The sequence below is a fragment of the Hipposideros armiger genome, unplaced genomic scaffold, assembly GCF_001890085.2.
Source record: "Hipposideros armiger isolate ML-2016 unplaced genomic scaffold, ASM189008v1 scaffold_852, whole genome shotgun sequence".
Classification (NCBI taxonomy): Eukaryota; Metazoa; Chordata; class Mammalia; order Chiroptera; family Hipposideridae; genus Hipposideros; species Hipposideros armiger.
Genome location: NW_017732202.1, coordinates 300,216 through 317,044, shown reverse-complemented (window position 1 = coordinate 317,044; position 16,829 = coordinate 300,216). Strand labels below are relative to the sequence as shown.

The 16,829-nt window shown below is 37.4% G+C and overlaps 1 protein-coding gene across 3 annotated transcripts in view; it reads right to left on the bottom strand.

The window, feature by feature from the left end:
• Positions 1 to 12,653: 12,653 nt before the first annotated feature.
• Positions 12,654 to 16,829, bottom strand: part of UBE2E3 (ubiquitin conjugating enzyme E2 E3) — an 88,734-nt gene continuing 84,558 nt past the window's right edge. For all 3 annotated transcript variants that reach the window (XM_019629400.1, XM_019629399.1, XM_019629402.1), the window contains exons 5-6: positions 15,139 to 15,286; positions 12,654 to 13,291 (exon numbers count right to left, since the gene is read on the bottom strand). In XM_019629400.1, the coding sequence (XP_019484945.1) occupies positions 13,194 to 13,291; positions 15,139 to 15,286 (246 nt within the window). In that variant the 3' untranslated portion in view covers positions 12,654 to 13,193. The remainder of the gene's footprint in view (positions 13,292 to 15,138; positions 15,287 to 16,829) is intronic.

Sequence of the window (16,829 nt, the reverse complement as noted above, 5' to 3'; positions counted from 1 at the left end):
TTCTAAATTCTTTAACTCTTTTATTCTTTCATTTATGTCTGGGCATCAGAAGAATCATCTAGAAGTGATCAGACCAAACCAGCTCTCAAGTGAAAAATCCTAGAAGAATCTATGGCAGTTACATTAATTATACCTAAACATCCTTAAATAAATATGTATCCATTATTGGTGACACTAAATTTAAAAAAAAAAAAATATATATATATATATATATATATATATATATATATATATATACACTTACATCCTTCTTGGCAATTAATTAAACTTCAATCTTCAGAGCCCAGAGACAAAAACATACAAAAAACAAAAAAAGATGTGATGTAACCTATTAGCACAAGTGAAAACAATATTCTAACAGTGAAGCCCCATGCTATGCTCAAACGTATAATTACCCATGCAATTGGCAATTTTATTGTTTTACTGCTTAAGTCTTTCCAGATACTTTACACTGCCCAGTGTTTTACCACTAAATCAGTTGTTTCCTGACACTACAAGATTTCTAGTGTTCATTGTTTTTTGCTCACTTATATAATTGAGAAAATTAGGCCGAGAAGTGAATATGAATATATATATTTACACACACACACACACACACACACATATATATGAGCATATATATATATATATATATATATATATATATATATATATATATATTACACCTATTTACAGAGCAAGACAGTAAATGAGAAATTTCAAAGCTTAGTTTCTCTATTAAGGCTGGTAGTTATCTATAGAGTTCAGTATCCTGAAGACCCAGAAGTCAGAATTGAAATATTATTGGAGTATTTTACTCACAAAGAAACTTGTGATAAATCAATGACCTCTAATTACTCTAAGCGATAATGCAACTAAAATCTAAATGTTGTCATCTCCATATTCATTTATTTCAAGAGAACATGTTAAAATGTCAGGATGAAACCGCTGGTAGTTTTCATATATGTGCATTATTAAATGATACGTTTTGTTTTGGAAATGGTGATTTTAAAGATTCCTGGGCAGGATCCCAACTCTGGAGCTCAGGTTATGTGTGTTAAATAAACTGAGTCCAGTGATTTTCAGAGAAGCCTTCAGCCACTTTGATGTGTATATGTATGTATCCTCCTAAAGCTCTCTTCTGGTGCCCTTCTCCCCAGGGGATGCCACTGTGCAGCAGACAGGAACTGAGTCTTCTAGAAGTGCTCAGAGTTGTAGATGCTAAAGAAGAGGCATCTATGACAAGATCAGTCCATGGGGATGTTATCTGATATGAATCTAGAGATGCAGTCAGAGGACCTGTGCGCAATCTATTTAATGTCAGAAAAGGAATTTACAGGCACATTATAGAATCAGTACTAACAGTCCCGCCACCAGAATCCACCAGACTTCATGATCTTGGCTTCCCTGTAAACATAGAGAAAAGACAGAAAAGTTTGACTTACAGAATCTGACTTATAGATCAAAACTTTTTATTGATCTCTTTATCCTTCCAGCATTATGAGAACAGACAATACAATGTTTTGAACCCAAGCTCAAAAGCGTAAACCTTTTCTCAAAGCTGAACCGGGCTGAGCATTTTCTCCACATTATAGTGTCCTCTCTTAAATCAACAATCATCCTCCATCAACATAATAATCCTCAACTGAGTACAGAAAGGGGGTGCTTTGGCCGCTCCTCTTCGGAGGCCCCCTGGAGTATTCTTAGCTTGTGGGATTTGGCATCCTGTAATACTTAACACACCTAGTGTTCCCCAGATGATCATCAGCTACAGAAATCCTACTTTGAAAATACATGAAGAGAAAAAACAAATGCATTTCTGGCTAATCACTAAGAAGGTCTAACCAGCTCTGAGTGAAAAGGATTTCGAACTTTAAGTAACAAAACACAGAGCTTTAGAGATGCTACTCCTTGCAACCTTCCATCCAGGCCTTAAATAAGGAAACGCTGTCTTAGCAAGGTGCCTGAGAAGAGGTGTTAACCAGGGGAATAAAATGAAACCAACGAGAAGAGGACCAACATGAGACTTAAAAGCCTCTGCCCCTTTATACTCACTTCAATAATGTTTGAAAAGCCTCCCTTTTGATCTTAACTAACATTAGCCTAGCTACCAGGTAACCTTCATCCTGGCAAGTTTTGTGCCCATGTGTAAAGATGGCCAAATCCTTGTTAATCTTACTAGAAACATATCACTATCATGCAAATAAAAGCAAGTGGTACCACATGCCAAACCAATACACAGTGCTTATCCGCTGATTATGTACTTGCCTGTAATGTCATTTTATGAAGGCGCTTCCATATAGTTAATATGTAAGCTAAAACATTTCCAAATATTCAAATCCAGCCAAAAAAAAAAATAGACCAAGTTGCCCGCTCATCACTGAATTATTCTGGGCTGAACAGAAGGCTCGATTTTAGCCCTGCCAAACGCTCTCAGGCACAGAAGCATGGAGCCATCTGTCTTGAAGCCCCAAGTATATCAATTCAGATGTAAAATACTGGTGGGACTAGCCAAGTACCTTAAGTAATCCATTTTCTGAGGCTGGAAACTTAACATGGCCAGCCACAAGGTTACATGCATCAATACTCTGAACTGTTAGCGGTAAAAAAAATTATTAAAATGTCAGAGTGTCCAAGAGTTGTAGTCCTCTGAGCAGAAAACCTTGAAGAAGCAGAGGATGAAGGACGTGTGCTCCGTGAGTCACTATTGCTACTTCTCTGAGAAAATATTTTTAAGGGAAAGATGGAACTGCTGCCATTGGCAAGAATGACTCTGGTATTTCACTACAAAAACGAGTGCATGTGAAGCTGCCACTAAAATAGATGCTGCCTCATCATGGGAACACACTGATGTCATGACAGCAAGCAAGGTTTTTTGAGGAGTCTGGACTTTATTTTGTAAACAACGGGCAACTGCTCGTCTTAGGAGCAAGGACTGTCCTGGTGAAGAACTTCCTCTGGGAGGATTAATGTGATAGTGGCGTGAAGGATGGATGGGGGTCTTCTATTGGACAAGAGGCTCATTTAAAGAGCTCCTGTAGATAAGGGATAGCCAAGGGCCTGAGTAAGGCTAGGACTGGAAAGGAGAGCAGAGTCAAACACGATGACCTTCAGAAATGCAAAAAAAAGTCAGCGATCATCAGCCAGTGTATATGTGAAATATGCTAAGAATATTGTTATGATTTATTTAACTTATGAAAGAACAGCCATATCCTATTTCTTTAAGTCGATAAATATAGTTGGGTTTAAATGTGCAATAATCACACCAAAGGTATTATTCAGCAAGACTCAATTGGGGAAAAAAAGGGAACATCTAAGTAATTTGTTAATTCTTGACACTAAGCAAAATTTAGTGGTTGCACCAATTATGATTCAGGCCTCTGTCAGGCTAAATTTTCAGAGAAAATAAGACCTGTCTCATTTCTTATGTATGAACCTGGGGAGCAGGAAGTCCAGGCAGCTGCAGGGAAATGGAAACACAGTAGAATGTAAGAGCCCTGGTCATAAGCTCAGGGCCCCAGGGAATCTCTGGAACCGAAACCTGCTCTTCAAATTCCCTACACCCTGAGTGAGGTGCAGCCCAGCGGGACAGGCCTGGAACTGGGAGTGTGTTACTGTGAGATTGGGGAGGAGTCAGGGTGATAGGAGTTGGTGTCACTGCCCTCTGACCACTCCATCCACAAAGCAGACCTGGGGTAAAGAAGGCTGTTTTCTAGAATCATCTGAAATAGGAAAGAAAGGATTTTTAAGAAGCCTTTTCCTCTATCCAACTGAGAGAATTCATCTGCCACCTCATCACTGTGGGGTTTCCAAAGCTCTCTGTACTTAACCTAAGAATCTCTTTCCTGACTAGACGATGATGAGCTTCTTGGGGATCATCCGTTTCTTCTGTTGCCAGAATTTAAAGCAGACAAAGCTTTCGATAAATGCTTCAATTTCTCTAGTTAAATTTGGTGTCAAGGCAGATTCTTCAATGAATACGGAAAATCACTTGAAGGAAAGAAAATATTAAGGTGCATAAGATTTCAACCCACTAACCAGTGCCCCCATCCTCACTTTCAGCCAATAGGCTCTCCCTAGTTCATGGAGCAGAAGCAGCAAGAAAGCTGCCCCCTGCCACACCGAGCCTCCAGCCGGACCGAGCCCCTGGTCCTCGGCAGTCCTCCTGTTAACCATGGATGGGATGAGACGTCTGAGTTCCCAGCAAAGGCCAGCCACTTCACTTGTGTGCTAGATCTTCTCCCCTCCTGCCTACCTAGTAGAATTCAAGAATCTGGTAAAGCTGATGCTGCTGTTAGTGCTGGATAGTTTCCAGAGTTACTATCCAGTCAGGAAGAGAGACAAACGTCCAAGCGAAGTGCAGAGAACTTTGGAAACTCTCTAAAGTGGTGTAGTTCATTTTCTTCAGGACACTGCCTCTCTGACCTACGCCATCCAGTTCCCTTCTCTATCTACTCTTTCCCACCAGCACACAAGTACCCTGTAATTTTTCCCCATCGTAAATAAAGCAAAACTTTGATTGCTCCCCATTCTCTACCTTACTGCAAAGTTGTCAGGAATCTCATTTCTCCCCTTCCATTATCTTTGACACCAACTCCAATCCAGCTTTTGACTTCATCACTCCAACAAAACTGCTGTGAGTCACCAGTGACCACTCCCACAAAACGGACCTTTCAGTCCTCTTCCTTCTTTGCCTCATCAGGAGCATCTGATGTCACTCATTGCCACCTCCCTGAAGTTCTTCCTTTCCCAGCTCCCCTCTCCTGGAGTTTTCCTTTTCCTTCTCTGTTCCGTCCTGGGTTCCTCTGCTAAGTCCTCATCTTGACTTCTTATCGCTGGAGTGCTGACTTCTCTAGCAGCACGCATTTGATGGATTTCGGTTTCATAGTTGTAAATATCACCCGTACACTCACAAGTTCCACAAGTACATGCCTGGCCCAGAACAAACTCCTGAATTCCAGACGGCGCTGACACCCCCATTTGGATGTTTTATAGGCCTTTCAAACTTAGCCTGCAGAAAAGTAAGCTCTTAATCTTTTCGCAATCCTGCTCCACCCCCAGGTTCCTCATCTTAATCATTCCAACACCAGCATTCTAGCTTGCTCTGGCGCCAAATTTTGATTCCTTTTCCACATGACATACTCAAATCTATCAGCAAACCCTGTTAGCTCTACCTTGAACCAGAATCTGACCTTTTTTTCACTCCCTACACTAAAAACCACCCAGGTTGCGGTGATCAGTATCTTACCCTGCTCCCTCTCCGTGTCTTTTCCCTAATAGTAATCAGAGATTCTAATAAAAAGATGACATATCCTATCTCTGGCTAAAATACCCTCCAATGGCTTCCCGTCTTACTTAGTACACTATCAAACTCCTTTCAATGCAATTGAATGCAATGCAATGGCCTACGTGCGAGACCCTCTGAGATCTGTCCAGCTGTCATCATCTTCCTGACCCCGCCTCCTACTCCTCTCCGAGTTGGCTCCATCAGCCCCACCTCCCCTGGGCTCTGCTGTTTTCCTCATGCGTCAGGCAGACTCTTGCTACAGGGTCCTTTCATGGGCTATTCCCTCTGCCTGGAATACTTTCCCTGTGTGGCTAATCCCTCACCATCTTCAGTTCCTGACTCAGCTTTTTGGTGGTCTTTTCTACCTTTTTAGAACTGCACTGCAACCTCCCCCTTTTCCCTCCTAGCATACACTCCCAATTTCCCTTCCCTGCTTTCATTTTCTCTACAGCACTTATTATATACCAGGGGTGCCAAAAATATGTATACACATGACTTGTATTCCTCTTTTGTTATCGGTATATATTATTACAATTTTAGTACAGCTTTTTTTCTTTTCTTAAAATCTGTATACATTTTTGTCGCCACCCTCTGTATATAGACATATTACTTCTTTTTTCAACTTTTGTTTCCCTACACTGAAAAGTAAATACTATAAAGACAAAATTTTGTGGGTTTTGTTCACTGCTAATCCTAAATACCTGAAAATATTTGCAAGAGTATACAACTATTAACTTGACTGAGTGAAATAAACTGAATCCTTGATTTCTAGGGGCTCATGATCAAGTTGAGGGAGATGACATAAAACACAAATAAAATTATGTTTCATCAAGAAAAACTATAGAAGCAAGCACACGTGTATTTGAAATGACCTTTTACCATCAGGGAGTTGAGGCCAGGGAACGAACTTAGCAGAGGGCTAAAGTGCTCCTAAAAATGATAAAGGAATCAGGTAAGGGGTGCCAGTGATACGCTTCTACTATATAGGTTTATTCCCTCGCTCTCTTGTGTTGCTTGTAATTGCTCTTTTCCATTACTTTACAGATGAAATCATGACATGCTCATATAAAAACTGTCATAAGCACTTAGTCTCAGTTACCCACAATATCTTTACACACTTGGCCCCATAACTGTCAGGACTTCTCTGGGTGCCCAACACCTCTCAGTAACCCATTCCTCCACAGGTTTACCTTTGTCCCCCACGGTATGAATTAGGCCTGGAGCCATAAGCAGCAAGCATACCTGAGTCCACTCAGCTGACTTATGAAATCTCATATTACAATGAGTGACAAGTCGTTGGAATTAACACTCCTAGATTACGGATCCTTTATCCAGACACCTTTCAATGTTACCTACTGGTCCATGAAAACATGGGGCAATAAAGAAAAATGGGGGACCTGTTGGATTCTTTTATCCTATTCTATTTCCCTTTCTCATAGAAGCTACAAGTGGGGGAGAAAAAAAAGAATTGGATAATATCTCAATAACCAACTTTCAATCCTCAGGACTGACCTCTCCATATTACTATACAGTAAACTAGTTCCTTTTCCCTAAAATACTTCCCTCAACTTCTCTTGAAATTTTTTCAAAGGCCATCACTTTCCATTTTACCTATTAGATTTCCCTAAAAGAATATGGTAAGCAGATACATGCATTCCTTTGTGTTCTTTAACAGTAAAAATAGAAGAAATATATCAACTAATACGACAGTGATAAGAAGAAATTATGTAAATTTTGTAGCAAAGTATTTTGGTATAAATAAGGACTTTTAAAATTACCAACTTAAATCATTCTCCATTTTAAACTAGTACACATTAAAGATGGGAATAATCCATTGCTTCTTCTCATATTTCGAGTTAACAGGGCTGTATCCAGCACCTACCACATATAAAGCACCGAGTCAGTATAATGGGGAATTAAGACACGACTGATAGGCTTCACATGGCCTCTGAATAACCCTTATGGGGAAGTCTTACACGGCTGATACAATATTCACTCAGCAAGCATTGCTGAGGTTGGACAATTAAGTTCCAGAACTTATTCTAGAAAATGTGCTACATACCTCATTGCTAAGTATCACTTTGGTCACCTTCAAAGTACTCCCCTTGGGAAGCTATGCACCGACACCAGTGCTTAGTCCACCCTTCAAAGCAATTTTGGAACTCTTTTCCTGGAATGGCCATCAGAACTGTCGTCGTATTACCCTTGATGTCCTGAATATCATCAAAATGTCTTCTTTTCAATATTTCCTTCATCTTCAGGTACATATTACCCTTGATGTCCTGAATATCATCAAAATGTCTTCTTTTCAATATTTCCTTTATCTTCAGGTAAAGAAAGAAGTCACTGGGGGCCAGGTTAGGTGAGTAGGGAGGGTATTCCAATACAGTGATTTGTTTACTGGCTAAAAACTCCCTCACAGACAGTGCCATGTTAGCTGGTGCACTGTCGTGATGCAAGAGCGATGAACTGTTGGTGAAAGTTCAGGTCGAACTTTTTCATGCAGCCTTTTCAGCACTTCAAAATAGTAAGCTTGGTTAAATGTTTGTCCAGCTAGTGCAAATTCATAATGAATAATACCTCTGATATCAAAAAAGGCTAGGAACATCATTGCAGTAAGTTTGCGAACTTAATTGTCAGACCTTGTATGTTAGACATTGGGCTGAGATAGAGAAAAGGAGTATATAGATATTATCCTCCAAAAGCTGACTACCCAGAAATAATAAAATGCCAAAATGCATGCTTTTGAGATTGGGTACTAAGAATAGTTTGAAAGACAGAGTTATTATTTAAAAGCATTAAATAGTATGAAGTATGTTTAATATCATATAGATTGGGTAAAATTTAGAAAATCATTACACTAATATTTTCATAGTTAAATCAGCAGGGACATCTCTTAAATTCTCCTTCAACAGAAAATGGATTCACATTAGCAAAGATGTGTCCTCTGCTAAGAAGGAAAAAAATCTATCTGGACAAATTATAAACTACTTAAGGATGTGACAGTGTATTCATTCTGTATGCATCCTAGTGCCTGAAAGGACCTTCAATTAGCAAGCACTTAAACTTTGTAGAATAAACTCATAAGAGGTCAGTTAAGGGGTTAAATAGCATAACCACCCTCCACACACTCCCTCCAAAAGAAAAAAAGAAAAAGAAAAAAGAATTCTTACTCAGGAGGGAACCTAGCTTGTTGCTGGTACTTGGAAATATGCACATGCTTGAATTCCTTTTATGACTTCTGATGTTTGTGCAAACTGACAGACGAAAGGTACGTGATAGTAAAATGGAAAGGTTTCATCAAAGGCGTTGGACTTGAGATACACTTTAGGGATCAGAGGATTTGGAAAAAGAACGTCTAATGTTCTGTGTTGGATCGACTTGCATAACTGAGACTTTAGCCTGAATGGATTTCAACAAGGCAACCTACAGGTATGAAAGATTTAAATAAAGTGAATTTCAATTTCTCTAAATACACTCATTGGTAATGTCCAGGTTTGCTGAACGATTTCTCTGCTATGCCAGAGTTCAGCTTCTGAACACAACCAGGGGTCATACCCGGGCTCTGCTGCCTAACCACAGTCAAACCACTCTTTCTCACATATAATGAAATGAATGACAAGCACTACTAAAAGATGTTTACACTGTCCCTGTGCCTGAATCTGGGCAATCTTATTATTTAATTTTCAAATTTAGTTTCTTATGTTTGCTCTTACTTACATAATAGGATAGCTCTTAAATGATAATAGGATATTATCATTTAAATATCACCTTGGGCTTCTCTTCACATGAGCTACTGGGACCCCAAGAAGTTGAGAGCACAGCAGATGTCAAACTAAAACAAGAGGCGCTGCTGGAAACCCAGTATCTCCCTTCTGAGAAGTGCTTATGACTTGAACAGCCAGTCAGGGAGAAAAAGTGGGAAGTAAGGAGAGGTGTGGTAACATGCGCCCGCAACAGAGGATCACCCCTCATTTCCAATCACCAAGGTTGATTCTGACAAGGCTTTAACACTACCCATCACTTTGGCAATGCAGTGTATAAACCAGTCCCAGATAGTCATTTTATGACCATTTTGAAAGGGCTATCAGTCCATTGTACAGAAACATTCTACATTATACACTAGAGAGATATACATTTAAATCATTAAAGAACTTCCCCCCCAAAGGTTGACAAACTAATTACACAAAATTGATGTTTTAAATAATGCCTATCTACTAAAATGTAATAATGAATTATTTTAGTATTACTTGAAAAATATTTTTAGACATAAAACAAAGATTTATTTATATATTCTATTTATCTAAAATAAGGAACACTAACAGAAATATAAATGGATAATGTAATTGTAGACTCATTATCTCAGCCTCTTAAAATAATTTGCAATGGTTTTATAAAAATAATTAATGTTTCATATAATGCCATAATTCTGTCCAAAGACCACAATATATTTGTCAACTGAAAATGTGCTAAGGTACTGTATTAACATGACCACACTGCAGGCAAATATCTGAAGTCATAGAACTAAAATTGACTTAAATTTTATAACACAACCATTCTTGTATTGTTATAATACACTTGGATAAGTTAGTGGGCTGACTCCAAATACACAACACCTCAAAGTTTCTATTAGGAAGAGTAGCATATACATGGGCCAATTCAAACTGGATATGTCTACAGAATTTTATACTTGTGATTTCCTGGCAAAAAAAGCAATATTTAGATAGCTAATACATTTTGTTATTTTGAAAAAAGTAGTCATCAAATGCTTATAAATTTCCTGATGTGGTTTATGTGATGTATGGTTAACTAAATCGAAAAAAACATCATTTCTTATTTTTCCGATTAAAAAACGGAAAACCAGTGATGTTAAAAGTATCCCTATGACAAATGTCTAAATAAACATACCTCATATTCATTGAAAAGTATCAATAAAGCCTTATTTTGTAAGGTTCCATTTGAGGTTTTAAAATAGACTATTAAAGGATTTACTAAAATAAAAACTGTACCTTATCTTCCTGAGTAATTTTCAGAAGTTATCGATGTATCTATATGTATACCTGATCTTACATATACATATTCAGTAATACCTGTGCTCTAACAAAAACCCGCAGCCTACTGGTAAAGAACAGGGGCTGTGCCTGCGCATCGTCTTGGCTGCGCAATCTGGAACCAGTGTTAACCTGTCTGCATCCGTTTCACTCTCAACTGAGGATCGTCCATGTCTCCTCTCCTACGCTCTTTAGGGGGTATTAAATAAGATAAGCCCTTTCAGTGACTAAATGGTGCCTGGCATGGAGTGGTGCGCTGCACTCCAGGCTCCACGGTGCCCCCGCCATTCCTGAATACTCAGTTACATTTGGACTTGTAACTTGTAAAATTTGTTCTTAATGGAGAAAAAAAGCTGGGTTTGGAAATATCATAACTGACATCGAGAGCAAAGTTTCAAGGAAAAAAAGACCTTATTTATAGTCTACATAGATGAATATCTATGTAATTGGGAAGCAGATCTATAGTTTTTCAAACATATAGAACATAAAAAAAATGCAGAATTTTAAGGGAACCTAATAGTAGGAAACCAAATGATAAATAGGTGTGTTTTTTTTTTCAGTCCATTTGAAATTGTAGCCTGTTCCCCAAAAGAGAAAACAGAACAAGCATAAATTTTATAAGGCTAGAGTTTGAGGGCTAATAGAGAATACAGAAATAATCAAATTCATCTCTTTTGTTTACTAATGAACAAATTTAAACTCTAAGAAGTTAAAGTATCTTATTCAAGGCTACAAACATAGCTTGAGGAAGAGTCACACATAATTTCAAGTAACCACCACTTCCCTCCACTCTGTCCCAGGTTGAGTAGAGGGAATTACAGCTCACAAGTAAGCAAAATGATTGTTAGTGGTAATTAGGCTGATAGCAAATGACGAAGTTCAATAACAGCATGCCCAGACATCCTAATATTCAGTATGATGAAAACTTTTCTAGCACCAAAAGAGAAATTTCTAACTCTAGGACATAGAATGTACACTACTGGAACTGGGGAAACTTTCTATAGCTAATACACAGAAAGCCTTAGAGCTTACATTAAAGGTCCCCGCTCTCAGCACATTGACTTGAACTCCATTACAGATTATTTGTCACTACTTAAAACAGTCAAGGCTTAGAAGTTTTCATAGGCCTAAGCCTGAATTCTTCAACATACTACCTATTCGTTTGGTGTTCCTTTGTAATATGATTTTTTAGGGGGGAGTTTAAGAGAAAAAGAAATATATAAGTATTTTATTTTTACTGATTTAAGACTTCTATTGACAAACAATCAAGTAGGAGACCACTATTCTTAGTGAGGGTCTATTCAACTATAAATGTTTTACATTATTATCTTGAAGCAATGTATTTTTAGTTCCACTCTATAAATTTTAGCTAATAGTTCCACTCTATAAATTTTAAAGCGGTAGGTACACTTATTTCCATACTTAGGACTGGAGAAGGCATTTGTCTCATATTCCACAACCCTAGTTACATGACCTCAATAATTACCCCAGTAACACAAAAAACACCAATACATTTACACTGTTTAACAAATCTGATTATTGCAAGACAATTCTAACTCCTGTAAGAAATCTTGTATTTAATAATTATAACTAGAAAGAAGGAATCTATATAACCTGTAAACCCCTTAAAATTTGGTATTTTTTCCAACTGAAAAATAATGCTGCATCTGCACACTAATCCCGAGTTCCTTCTATTGTACCTTCAGGGCAGATAATGGTGTGTGTTCGTTCAGCTCTGCCATTGGCTACATATGCTGGCCAAGTGTCATGATAAGAATGGTCACACACACCATACACCATGAAAATTCAAGACCGGGATTAGAGGTAAAGTAAAAAATGCAGCAAGACATAGAATAGCTACCCATTATAGTTATTGACAATACTGCCCAATGGTAGATAGAAATCACCAATTTGGAAATAAAATGTTCCATAAGACAATATTAGATTCCTGAGTGAGCCAGGATTTCATATTATTGGCTTGTCGGAAAAGTCATGACACATTTTTGCAACGAAAAACATAGAAAAAATATGTCATGACTTTTCAGACAACCCAATATTTTTAGCTCAAATATCTTATTATCAAAAGTAGACTTTTATGTTTTTGAGACCAATGGTTTAAACTCCAGTTTTGCATATTTAAGCTCATCAAGTTCTCTCATTAGGAATTAAAGGAAAAAAAATTACACATTTAATAAGATTTCAAATGTTTCCAATTTAATAATTCATTTATTTGTACTAGTCTTTAGTAGTCAATCTTCATATCCGCATTTTTACTTCAACAATCATCTCAGACACACCTTCGAACACAACTAACTTAAAATATTACGACAGGAAACTACGCCTTCAGGAGCATGTTTATTGTGTTTGAGATGATACATCAGGTGCTCTCTGAGCTACAAAGGGTAAAAGGAAATCCTCTCATTACAAACTGACAAAGGTAAAAGGTAAAACATTTTTCACAACAGCATTAACCACATACTCAGAAATAGATCTGGGTTTAATACAAATGACATAATTCCTAGTCATCTACGGCTACTTTTATAACTTCATACAGATAATGAATTAGGCTAAAATGCACTATAATATTTGGTAGACTTCAGGACCAGTATCCTTAGTACATCACAAAATACATTTTGATATCCCAAAGAAGCAAGACTTGCAAGTAGGCATTTTAAACATAACTAATCTACAGCTACAAAGTTCTACTCTTGATAGCGTTTACCTTTTTGGGGAGTCTGCCGTCTCCAAAGGATAAAAGCAGAGAGTAGAATCAGTATAACATATACACAGAAGTCCGTATTGTAAAGGCTATAAAGATTTGCAGCACAGTAAGAAGATGCCTTCTGCTCCTTCACACTGCATACAAATGACGTGAATTATGTTGCGTATCTCTTGGTCCACTGTCTGGCTATCCTGTCATGTTCTGCTCTGTTGGTCAAATACTGAGTGGCTATGCTTCCGACCAGGGGATCCGCTGGAAAAATGGGAAGAATGTGGAAAGATGTTATATGGTGTCCTCAGGTAGGGTTACTATGCTAGTAAACGGAAATGCTCACCTTTCACTAGCATCTTCACATATAATGGCTAAATTTTCAAAATAAAAATGCTTAAAGTAACATAATCATCTGTATATTTAATATTCAAACTAGAAAAGCCCCTTTTAAAAAATGAATGTTGAGCTAATATAATTTTTATTAAAGATGTAGGTATGCCTTTAATATACAAAAACTGTTTTTTCCTCTTAGCACTTTATTCAGTAAGAGTGCTAGATGATTGTATTTCTGCCTTCTTAGATTTAAAAAAATGTCATTTTAAAATAAAAACTCAGATTTAACAATGCAATGCTATTCAGAATAAAACGTTTCCTTCATTCTATGCAATAATATGACAAATTACTATCCTTATCTTCATTTGAAAACTTAACCATTTTGTTTTAAATAGAATTCTGAACTGGAAATTGAATGTAAGATGTAAACCTTTATTTTGAATTTGTTTTTCAAAAAGGTAGAATATATACATGTGCTACAATATCTGAAGTGTACCAAACAACAGCCAGTAAAAAGTAAAGCTCTCTTCCTTCCTCACTCCAACTACTCAGGAGTTTTTCTCCCTGGAACACAATTGTTACCTGTGTATAGCATTTCTATCCAGAGATAGCATAAACATTTACAAGAATTTAGAATATTCTTGTGCATATGTATTTTTCTCAGCTTTTTTACTTAATATATCTTAAGAGAGCTTTCCCTATTAGTTCATACAGAGTGGTCTAATTCTTTTTAATAGGTACATCCTCTATTAATGGATATTCACATTGTTTACAATCTTTTTTTTTTTTTTTTTTTGGGAATTGAGGGGATGGGAACAGCATGGGGAATTAGGGGAAGGGGAACAGACAAGTTGCTGAGCCGCCGTTCAGCATCTCAGCTGTAGAGGGCAGCGTCACTGGCCCTCACATGTGGGATCCGAACCGGGGCCCTCTGGCGTCCCAAGCCAGCTCTCAACCATCGCGCCACTCGGCTGGCCCTGTTTCCAATCTTTTGCTTTAATAAATGCCACAATAAATTCCCTCCTTTCTCCTCCCCCCCCTCTCTTCCTTCCTTCCAACCAACCTACCTACTTATATGTTTAGTATATGTACAAACGCTAGGCCTAATATAATAGTAAAAGCCTTTGGTTAATCAAATGTTTAGAAAAAGAAAGTCAACTTCTTTTAAAAAATGACCTCCTAGTGAGATAACATGCAAAATTCTTGGCTTAAGTATCACCTTTCAAAACAGCTACCCATGTTAAAAATTATGTGTGGCAGCTATTCATTTCTTTAAAATGTTATAAATTATGCACTAATGACTATCTCTGAGTTTATATAATCATAATCCAGTCCAACTCTGATCAGCCATAAGTTTTTAATATCCATCATTACTGTATCAAATACAACTAACTATAATCTAAAAAGGAAGAAAGAACAAGAAGCCCCTCGTTACTAAGTGGTTGCTTTAAAGCTCATTGGCAGCGTAAAAGAAAAGGAGTCACACTGGTGTCAGAGACATCTGTTACTGTCAGAAGTGGTTTGTACAGCTACATAATTCAGAAAACAGAAGTCCACCAATAATAGGGAGAAAATAATTACAGGGTAATTAACAAACTAAAGAAAGTTATTGTGAAACTTTTGGTCTGTTCTAATTGAAATGGCATTGATATTTCCTCGCAAAATGTTTTATGCTGATCTTTTCACCAATAGCATTTACTTCTCAAATTCACATTAACCAACAAAATTCATTGGTTTCTGTAGCCTCGTTGTATGTGTTAATAAAGTTTGCTTACCAGGGTTGCAGTCTGTCAAAAGAGAACAAATTGACAGCAAAACCTTTGAAATGGTCAAAGCAGGACTCCAGTTGTCTTTCAGGATGTCCAGACAGATGACCCCCTGACTGTTGATGTTGCAGTGATAGATTCTGGTGCGGAAAGTAACCTGGGGCAGTCACATTAAAGACAGAAAGAAAATGAAATGCTTTTACACCAACTAAAATTCTCACCAGCAAATATGAAGGGTAACACATCACAGATGATACTAAATAACAAATAATTTAATTGAAGAGCTAATCAAATACAGTAATACCTTGGTTCGCGAGCATAATTCGTTCCGGAAACAAACTACTCGTATTGCAAGACATCGCTTATTTACCACGTAAAAATGTATTAGAATTATTTGCTTGTCTTGCGGAACACTCGCAAACCGGGTTACTCGCAATCCAAGGTTTTACTATATTATGTTTAAGTGATAACAAATTAAATGAAACCATTTAATTTGGTTGAAAGAAATTTTATTTTTAGCCAGTATAGCAGGAACTATATTGATCTTAAACGAAAGTACTTGATTTGATTAGTTTAATCAAAATGAATGACACAGTAATTCTATATATGTATGTGTGAGTGCACCTTATACACGTGCATGGGCATGCACACACACACCCGTTTAAAGACAAAGTAAAGGAGAACAAAAATGTTTTGATGCCAAAGGTAAGTGGAACTGGTAAAGACTTTTTTTTAACATAAAACAAAAGCTGCATTAGGTTGTTAGCAGAAGAGATCAGTTATCAATTCAGCTAATTTCTTGCCATGTGTGAGAAAACACTAAGAGAAGGATTTAGAGGAAGTTTGGTTAAATCATGGGCCTATTTCTCAGCCTTTCATTTCCACAACTGGCTCAATGTCAAGTTAGACTAAGACAGGAAATAAAACATGCAAAGTCTTAAGCTATTAAATAAAAGAAACTGATATATCCCTGAGATGTGTGAAAAAAAGAGGATAAACCATAGGAACAAATGCTGCCAAGTTTCAAAGCAATCACAAAAACTAACTGGTTGGCTAATTCTTAATCTGGAGCTGCAGAGTAAGAAAGAGTTTGTGGTCTCTTGGAACTAGCAATGTACTGGGATCTCCCAAGTGGAGTTTGTAAGAAAATATTAAAAGTCCTCAAAAGTGTATTTCTGATAAGGATGCAAACTTAAAAACAGGAAAGAAACCACCTGTCTACCAGGGAAGAAACCACTGGTCTTGCAGGGGTGAGGGGAGTGGAGACCATGCACCTCTAGAACTGTTCTAACACAATACATACTAATTACACAGTGTTCTTAAAATGTGGCTAGCAGAACTGAGATAGGCTAAAGGTATAAAATATATGCCAGATTTCAAAGACTCAGTACCAAAAAAAGAATGTAAAACGTCTCATTAATAATACTCTTATATTGGCTACATGTTGAAATGACAATATTTGGGATATACTGGGTTAAATAACATATTATTAAAATTAATTCACTGTTTCTATTTTTTGTTGTGTTCTTTTTTTTTTCAGCTGAGCCATCCTGCCACCTATTGGCAGCTCAGCAGCAGCTCAGCTTGGGCCGGGACTCAAACCACTGTTGTTCAGAGCTCGCACTTTTGAGCGAGCTCTTAACCAACTGAGCCACTCGGCCGGTCCTCACTGTTTCTATTTTTTAATGTAGCTACTAGAA